At 40.7% G+C, this 9848-nt stretch overlaps 1 protein-coding gene across 1 annotated transcript; it reads left to right on the forward strand.

Annotated features, from left to right (window-relative positions):
- The first annotated feature begins 7376 nt into the window (after positions 1-7376).
- On the forward strand, positions 7377-9281 carry LOC138872869 (uncharacterized). The gene has a single exon (XM_070151290.1). It carries the CDS (start codon positions 7377-7379, stop codon positions 9279-9281), a length of 1905 nt encoding a protein of 634 aa, XP_070007391.1.
- Positions 9282-9848: the final 567 nt, after the last annotated feature.

The raw sequence follows: 9848 nt of genomic DNA on the forward strand, positions 1-9848 counted from the left end.
TGGCATGATCATACATCTCCTTACACTGCGGCATATCAGAAAAGTTAGAAGGACGAAAAATGATGCTTGAGGATGAAAGAAATGCACAAGAAATGGATATCACCTGCTGCATGAACTTCTCTGCTGCTTTGACGGCACTAGGAATATCGAGATCAGCTCCATCAATAACACCATCAAATATCTTGGCAATAAAGTCGCCCTTTTTGAAAGGAATCCCCATTCTGGTGCCAATCATCCCGTGGGCATCTCGTAGTTCCCCTGACGAGACCAGAAAGCTCGAAATAAAGTCATTCAGGTTTCCAATTTCTCCAAGTGGCAACCCGCATTCCTGGAAGGCTTCGAGCCCCGACCCCTCGGGATCAACACCAGTGGTCCCCCTTGTTGATACCCAATTTTTTCCTATGTATTTTATACCCAAAATATTTTCAAAATAGCATATATGTGCATATATAAGCACACCCAAGAGTTTTGGTATTTTTGTGATTTTAAACCAATTTACTGCCTATTTTAATACCACAAAAATCCAAAATCATTCCAAAAATTATCATTTTTGATGAATAACTTATTTCATTCTCATATTTACACCAAAATATAGTTAAGGTAATTTTTACAAATTCATATGGCATTTTTAAAATCAAATTGTATAAAGTTTCAATTATATCCTATCTTGTAATTTATAATGTTTTATACCTATAAAACTAACACCAGTACTTTTAAATTAATATTTATATAATAGTTATTTACTCAGTACTTTTAATTTGCTTTTAAAATTGTTACTACTATTTTTATAAATCAAATAGGGAAAATTGGCTATTTAATGTGAGCCCAATTTTATTACGATTATAGCCAGTTTTGCACCCCAATTTGACCCCAAAATCAAGCCCAATCATCCCAACCCAATTACCCAATTAACCCGACCCAACGCCCAATCAACCAAACCGGCCAATGTTCCTTTTAATCTGAGTTGTTGATCATTTTGATCAACGGCCCAGATTCCCCCTTACCTTAATTAATTCCAATGACCCCCTAACCCTCTCTCATTTTCCCAATCTGCCGCCTTCAAATGCTCTCGTCTCTCGAGCTCTCTCAAAACCCTAGCAGCCTCCCTCCGATTACCACCTAAAGTAGCCTGAATCTATGGCTTCCCAAGCTATTAACGGCCTGTACCTACCTCCTAAGGCTCTTAGGTGCTCAACTATCTTTGTTTCCGGACCAGACCTTGAAGAAGCTTGGCCCAAACCCTGTTTGATTCGAGTTCTTGGCTTGTCTCCGACCTTGCTCCGGCCAGCCAAGGCTGTTCAATCTTGGATTTGACATCTCCTGCTTAGATCGTGATTTTCCAATCCTTTCTCGCTATTCTGGGTTTCTTCTGAAACCCTAATCCTTCGAGGTTCTTCTGATATTTTTAGATCCGTTGTAGATCTATGTTCTCTTTAAGCTTATGAGCACTTTTTCGAGATTTTCTTCAAAACCCTATTTTCAAAGCCTTTATCGTTTTTGATTTAGGGTTTCGTTAAGTTATTTCAAAGCTTTCCTGATTTCGTAATGTGTTCTATCATGTTTTTTTATGTGGTTTCCCTACCGTGTTTATTATGTTGTACTTTTACTGTGTTTTGTGTGTTTCCCCTTTTGTTGTGTCTCTATGTCTTTTTAGAATTGGCATGTCAAGAATCTTAGTTTCTTTTGAGGTTTCTGAATTCTTTCATGATAATGTTTGCTTGATTACTTGTCTTTCACCTCTACACTCGATTGATGGCAAAATCCCTAATATTTGGGGTTCAGTTGAGTCCTGAGGTTATTTGCTATGTGATCTGCTTGGTTATCATCTCCAAATGTGTTTGATTTCAAAGCCTTAATCCTTTGGACCTGTTCAAGCTTCTGAAAACTGCTTCGTCTATTTGATGTTGCTCGACTAGATTCAAAGTCCGTCTTGTTTTAACTACTGTTCCCTATGAGATTTTGGTTTTCTTTCAATCTTTGGAATAAGCTATACTCCCCAGAAGGGTCGTTTGCATCACTCTTTTAGCATGCTTTTGATTCTCTTTTCTCCCTATACGACTATTATGTTTCATTATCACTACTATTTCTCTTTGCCATGATTTAACCTCACATGCCTAATGATGTGCACTCTTTATATATGTTGGTTGTCCCTCTAGAAATGACTGTCAATTTTGGACTGATTTCAGACCTCCTTGTGTAAGTCCGATTGATTCTTTCCTTGTTTGATGTGAAAACTTTCTTTAGCCTTTCGATTCCCCTATTACCGACTTGGTTCATTGGTAGTTTTGAATCCCTGATTCCTTGATTTACTATGTACTAATTGATTTACCATTTTTATGCCTTATTTGGGCTGACCGTGTGTTTTAAAGATTGTTTTCTTAGTTAAACCCCCATGTATTTACCCCTGATTTCCTACTTTATACAAGATGTTTACTTGATTATCTTTCCTTAATTGATTGCTGTCCATTACCGTTTGGGTTTAAACTCCTTATTAAAGGAAGTATCTATGCTTATTGATTGTAATTGATATATAGTTCCATAATTACTATGGTTTCCCCTACTCTCTACTTATTTTTAACTATAAATACCTTCCCCTCTCCTCTTTCAAAAAAAAAGTTCGAACGAACACACATATCCTCACTACTTCTCTTCCTCTTTCTCAAATACTGCTAAGTTCTCTCAAAAGAAATTCGAGTTTGTTCTGCTGACGTCCTGAGTTAATCTTTCTTTGTTTGTGGCTACAAGTATTCTGCTCCTCTTTGTTTACCTTTTACAACTGGTATGTCTCTTTAGTTTATACTGCCCCCTTCCTTATGTGTTTACCCTTTCAGTCTTTTTATGATCATGCTTCAGTTCTTTGAATGTTTACTGTACTGCTTTCTCTACAAACTTGCTTTTGCCTGAACTCCCTCTCCTCCAACCCCTTTATATGTGAGCTATGGTTCAGAAAGCATGACAACATTTCATGTTGTTGTTCATGCATATGAACCGGACACTTTGAGTCCTAACCTCTGTCAAATCCCATTCCCCTTTTCCCTTATGTGTGCTTTGAGCCCAAGACCTTGGTCTGGCAGCGTCCTAATTACTGTCCGGACCATAGTCTGACCTTCAATAGGTCTGCTCTTATTTGTTTGACCAAATAGGTTGGTCAGGGGTGTGCTAGCCTGCTTTATGGCTGGGTATGACCACCAATCTATCATGACTTCCCCAACCCCTTTTCACACTTACACTCATTCTTAACAATTAAGTTCTGCCCCACTCTTGCAAGCCTTGCCTTGGGACCCTTGAGCTCCCTCTGAACTTGGATGCCTGAGGGCACTTCCACACTGCACCATTCTTCTAATGGTATCCTGGGTGTAAGCAATACCGGGAATCCTTGAGATTCCTTGGAACTTTGAAATACCTTGGATAAAGAGAAGGCTTTGGAAATCTGGATTTGGAATTGGCTAATCACATATTATTAGACATTAAGATTGAATTAGGCTGCTCGAATCTAGCTGTTGGTATTTGATGTATTTTTATCTTTTTTGTTTCTGGTTTGTAATAATTTGTATTAAACTCGGGGAGCATAATAAAAGGGTGTGGGAGGGGTTTTACTTTCTTGCATCAAAAAGGGTAAAAAAAATCATGCCTTAGGACTTTAATTTTTCTCACTAGATACCATGCCTATAGGTTTAACGTTCAATCCAGCTACCTAGATACCATGTCTATAGGCTTAACGCTTAATCATCTTGCAAATCCCTAGAAACCCTGCCTATAGGACTTAATGTTATGTAATCAGTCGCATATAGAAACCATGCCTAAAGGAAGTGCATTTGCGTTAGGCAAACCATAGGGTAATCAAACAATCACTCTTTATCAGTTCAATAACAGGTCTAAAAAAATCAAATATAGATATCATGCCTATAGGGGTTCTTCTTAAAACTCGCCTGATTTGTTTTTAGTAGCGATGATATGACAACTGGTCTTCAACGTTTTAATGTCATATTTTCAAGAACTCTTATAAATCTGTATGTTTTTAAACTTTTTCAAATATTCACCTTTCTTCTAAAACAGTTCTTTTAAATCTTCTGCCTAAATGTTTTACTCAGTCCCTGAAACTATCTTTCAAAAATAGTCCTGCAACTCGTTCTTTTTAAAGTATTCTATCTTTGAAACTCTTTCACAACTCTCCTGTGTTTTACTCAAAATGGTCCACTAATTTCAAATTCGTTTCTGAACCTGCTGCAGACTTTTTCTTCTTTAACTCTTCTGCATTAGGCCATTCTTTTCTGAAATTAGTACTTTCTGAATAACTCGTTTAGAATGCCTTAATCTCTTACAATTGTATCTGAGTTGACTAATGCAGACCTTCTGTCTAAATGTATGTGTTGAACCAGTCTACTCGCTGCTTAAATTTTAACTTAAGACCAAATCAATATATGCTAAGACATGCTAAACTAAGTGTTGTCTGATTTAAGGGGTTTATTTGAGCCCTATTTGCTTGTTTACTCATCCCTTTATTTGATATTTTTTTTGAATGTCGAGACTAGAATTTTATCCTTTAAACTCCATAAAGGCCCCATCCCTTCCTTCCCTCTTAGGATTAGAAGTCCTAATACCCCAGGACTGATAGGTCGGGACGGGTATTAGCATGCAATAAGTAAACGAGACTAAACGTGCTTTAACACGTTAACGGGGTGGGAAGGGTAGAATATGGATATGATGACCGGTGCGCTAATATCTCGTGCGAGAATGATTGTTGGGTATTGCACCAAGGTGATCCATATTGTATTTAAACCTAGGATCTTTTTATTTATTTATACGATGTGATGTATTCTTTGAAGTAATGTTTTCTTCAATCAATCTTTTCTTTCCAAAACCACTTATGTCTTTTTTCTCTCTTTTCTTTCAAAACTTTCAACTTATTTGTATTCCTTATATGCAAACATTGTCTGTTACTTCTATTCTTCTTAAAGTCATAACTAAGTACGTCCGGGAACCACACTAGTGGATCTTGGGGGGTGTCTAACACCTTCCCCTCGAGATAATCTCAAGCCCTTACCCGAACTCTGGTTTTCTTCCAAAAAATATTCTTCTTCTCTCTAAAAGTGTCCTAATGCACTATAATCATTAGGTGGCGACTCTTCAAATTCCATAAACCGATTCCTCAAAAGGGAATAAAAGATGTTTTGCCCATAATGTCGTAAACCCGATTTCGCCTTCTTTTAGGAGGGAAAAAGGGGGCGTCGATAGCATGGCGACTCTGCTGGGGATACGTTTAAGGTTTTTACCATTACGTGCTTTGTGACTTTATTGCTTCCTTAATTGCATTTACCTTCTGTCTTTAATTATTTCATCAAAATACTAACTTGGCTCTTCATGTTTTCTTTCCTTTTAATTTCTTCTTTTACTACCTTATTATTTCAATTCTGTTGTAATTACTGAGCATTTATTGTAATCTTTAGTTTATGAACGTGAAAATACATGCAATTTGTCTCATTGTTATAACTGCATTCCTCAACATCATATTCCACTTGTGCCAAAACAAATCTTATATCAATGCTTATAATGAGTGGTTGTGCCCTTACGATATTATAAACCCCCTAAATGTGGCAAAGGCATATTTGCGGTAAAACCAGTCGATCAACAGTGTAGTCGACGGCTCCGCGCCTTTCCCTCTTGAGTTGTCCGTTCAAGGGTACCCTGTCTAGCACTTCAAAAGTAGAAACCATATTCCCTTGAAACTGTTCATGCATCATGGTCAAACCTAGTCGAGTCAGTTATGTTGTCCGCATAATGACTCATTAAGATAGGCTTGTCCAAAGTCTATTGGGTTTCCCTGAAACCCAAACGGATACCTACATGTTCTATGAATTTATTAGGAGAACTAAATGCTTTTTATGTTGATTATTGGTATTAAATAGTCGAGTCCAGTGGGGGTGAGGTCTTAACCCTTTTGTTTTGTAGAAAATGAATGACAAAGTTCCTGACTTCAGTATGGTAAACATGCCTTCACTCTTGCAGACTTGATGGAGAAACCTCCCATCGAGCAACCAAATCAACGAGTGGAAGGAGAGAGTCACCAAGGCTAGTGAGAAGATAGAATACCTGGAGTACAACTTGTTGGAATTGGAAGGGAAAGTGAGGAAAAGAGTCATCGACTGTCAAAATGTTGAGGAAGGCAAATGAGAACGTCTTGCGATAGCATTTTAACTGGAAAATCTACGCGAGCTGGAGGACTTTATCAGCGAGAACATTCAACCTGAAGAAGGTCCTTCTGGGACCAAGTAGTTAGGAGTCTTTCTTTTCGCTTTTAATGTAATAAGGCCAATAGCCATTAGCGACATTTTTACTTCCCGCTATTTTAGTGTTGTTTTGGGATTCGTCTTATTTTTTATTAATAAAATGAGGTATTTAGCATTATAAGTTCTCCAAGTTAATTTGTCGCTAGGCCTACCTCAGGCACAACGAGGCACCCAAATTAGGACGTGGTTTATATTCTTGTACAATGTGTTTAAATATTGCAACATTTTCTTCTCAACACCCGCACTAACTTGTTACCCTTTTTGTTTTTCTTTATTTTTATCCTCTCCCCAAAGGTTAGTTCGTGCATTCTGGCACCATCAGCATACTCAACAATATCCAAGGGCCCTCCACCTCCTCCTCCTCCGCGTCCTACCGGAAACAGGAACAAAGGCAAAATGGGAGATACCAGTACTAGAAAGGAAATCGAGAAAACCTCTCAGAACGCTTCAACCACTAAGGAAAATGCTGCTCATCTTGAGCAAACTTTGCTGAGATTTCGACAAGAATTGGGACAGGTTAGAAACCTGGCAAATCTGTCAATCATTCTTGCCGCTGCTGATGCCAACAACCAAAACCATACTACACCACCACCAGCACAACCTGCTCATACCCAAGCCTGTAACACCTGCAACAACACTCCACTGCTCATTCCTGAACCCCAAAACACCACAAACAACCAGAACGCTCCCATTTTTGTAGACACTGTGCCCCACTATGCCCAGCCTATCTCAGATACACCTGAATCAGACAGCAAAGACTCCCTCATTCAGAATTTAGCTGCTGAGCTCAAGAGGTTAACCAGCCGGGTCCAGGGTGTCGAAGATAGCAAAGGTGTGGAAGGTTTGAACTATGAAGATCTTTGTGTTCAGCCAGATGTCGAACTCCTGGAGGGGTACAAACCTCCCAAGTTCCAAATGTTCGACGGTAAAGGTGATTCCAGGGTCCATCTCAGAATGTATTATGATAAGCTGGTAGGAGTCGGAAGGGACGAGAAAATCCGCATGAAGTTGTTCATGAGGAGTTTGAAGGGTGATGCTTTATCATGGTATATTAGCCAGGATGCAAAGAAATGGACTAGTTAGGTGAACATGGTGTCTGACTTTATGGACCGGTTTATGTTCAACACTAAGAACGCACCAGATGTGTTCTATATCCAGAATCTCAAGAAGAAGCCCAAAGAGACCTTTCGCGAATATGCTACTCGTTGGAGGTCAGAAGCTGCTAAGGTCAAACCGGCCTTGGAGGAAGAACAAATGAATAGGTTTTTCGTCCGTGCTCAGGATCCGCAATATTACGAGAGGCTGATGCTAATAGAGGGCCAAAAGTTCTCCAACATCATCAAGTTGGGAGATAGGATGGAAGAAGGCATCAAAAACCTTATGGTAACTAATCTCGAAGCATTGCAGGCCACCAACAAGGCTTTACAATCTGGTGGCACGTCAAAGAAAAAGGACGTGATTTCCGTGATGGTTGCGCAAACAAACAATTCCCCTATGAAGTACCAAACCTATCCCTCAGCTCCACTCACATATCAACCTACCCTAAACTACCAAGCATCATCACCTACTTACAAAATTCCACCACCTGCTTACCAATCATCTCCACCACCTACGTATCAACCCACTTCACCCAGATTTTCTCAACCCGCACCCGTATACCAAGCATACAACTCCCAACATTCTCACTACCCATCACCTCCTACCCGCCAAAACTTTCCCCGACCTAGACTAAACTTCGACCGTAAACCTCCCAGACAATATACCGCCATAGCCAAGCCAATTGACCAATTATATGAAAAACTCAAAGTAGTCGGTTACGCTACCCCTATTCCAGCCGTAACTCCAGAAAATCCTTCCCAATGGATCAACCCAAACAAGACTTGTGCATACCATTCCTGGATGAAGGTCCATACCATTGATGAGTGTCGCTCGTTGAAAGACAAGATTCAGAACCTGATTGACAACAAGATCATTATAGCAAAGGAGCCTGCTCCTAATGTCTGCAACAACCCCCTGCCTGACCACAAGGGCAGGAGCATCCATATGATTGAGATTGAAGATGAGTGGGACCCCAAAGGGTCAATCGGGTTGATAGCTGAAGGCGATGAACCTCAGAAGCCGGCGGTTACCCTCAATCCCATTGTTGTTCAGATTCAGCCTCCTAAGGAGGATGTGGTAAATGTGTTTGTGCCACTCGAGTTTGAAGCACTGCCTGCAAAGGTGCCAAAACTGATCGAGGTTGAGTTTGGGATTCCAAAGGCACCCGCACCGTTTGAAGTTGTTGTGTTACCTCCAAGGGTGTCCATTCCGGTTTCCATGACAGACATGACCCCATTCAAGTCGAAAGCCATACCTTGGGATTACACAACTGAGGCTAGAAGGAAAGGGAAGACACATACCGGAGAAGCGGTCGCCGCACAGGGCATGACTAGAACAAGCAGGGTATACACCCCAGAACATTTAGCCGAGTCCAACAAGCAAGCCTCTGGACGTCCTGTCGAAACTGGACCCGATGACCTTTGGAGAAAGATACAGGCCAAGGAGTACTCAGTTGTTGAACAACTGAACAAAACACCGGCACAAATTTCTATCTTGTCCCTTCTGCAAAGCTCTGAGACACATAAAAATCACTTAATGAAGATACTAAGTGAAGCTTATGTTCCCAGCAACATAACAGGAGGCCAAACGGCGAATATGGTGGGACAGGTGTTGGAAAGCCACAAGATCACCTTCCACGAGGATGAGTTACCACCAGAAGGGCTTAGTCACAACAAGGCATTGCATATCACTGTGCAATGCGAAGATCATTTCATCACCATAATCTTGGTCGACGGGGGATCCAACCTCAACATTTGTCCATTGATAACTCTCAGGACATTGGGTAAGGGATTACATGAGGTCAAAGATGGGGCTATCAGTGTCAAAGCTTTTGATGGATCTCAGAGGTCCACCATCGGAGAAATTAGCCTATGCCTACAGATGGGACCCACCTAGTTTGATGTCGAGTTCGAAGTTATTGACGTACCAGTATCCTACAATTTGTTGTTGGGACGACCCTGGATCCACGCCGCTGGGGCTGTAGCATCAACTCTACATCAAGATATAAAATTTGAATGGAATCATCAGGAGGTAATCATTCATGGTGACGGTAGCAACCCTATATACAGTCGCCAAACCATTCCGATGATCGGAGGTAGAAGAAGGATAGGAGGAGAAACGTACCACCACATCGAGCGGGTCAATGCTGTAGACAAAGACAAGTGGTGGGATAACAAGATCGAAAGCATCCTGAATTGGAGCGGGTATGAACCCGGAAAAGGACTTGGCAAGAACCTGCAAGGTATCACCAAACCTATCAAGCTGAAGAAGCACGGTACCACTTTTGGCCTAGGGTATGAGTACACTTGGGAGGAGTTCAACCATTGGTCACCTCCATGGTGCGGACTATACTATCCGCTGGAGCACCCTATACCTCAGTTGGAGCAGACTTTTCAGCCAGCCGACACTTTGTACGGATCAGAGGAAGACAAGGCACTAGCAGCAATAAAGAACCTATTTCTG

The sequence above is a fragment of the Nicotiana sylvestris genome, chromosome 7 (genome assembly GCF_000393655.2).
Source record: "Nicotiana sylvestris chromosome 7, ASM39365v2, whole genome shotgun sequence".
In the NCBI taxonomy this organism is placed as follows: domain Eukaryota; kingdom Viridiplantae; phylum Streptophyta; class Magnoliopsida; order Solanales; family Solanaceae; genus Nicotiana; species Nicotiana sylvestris.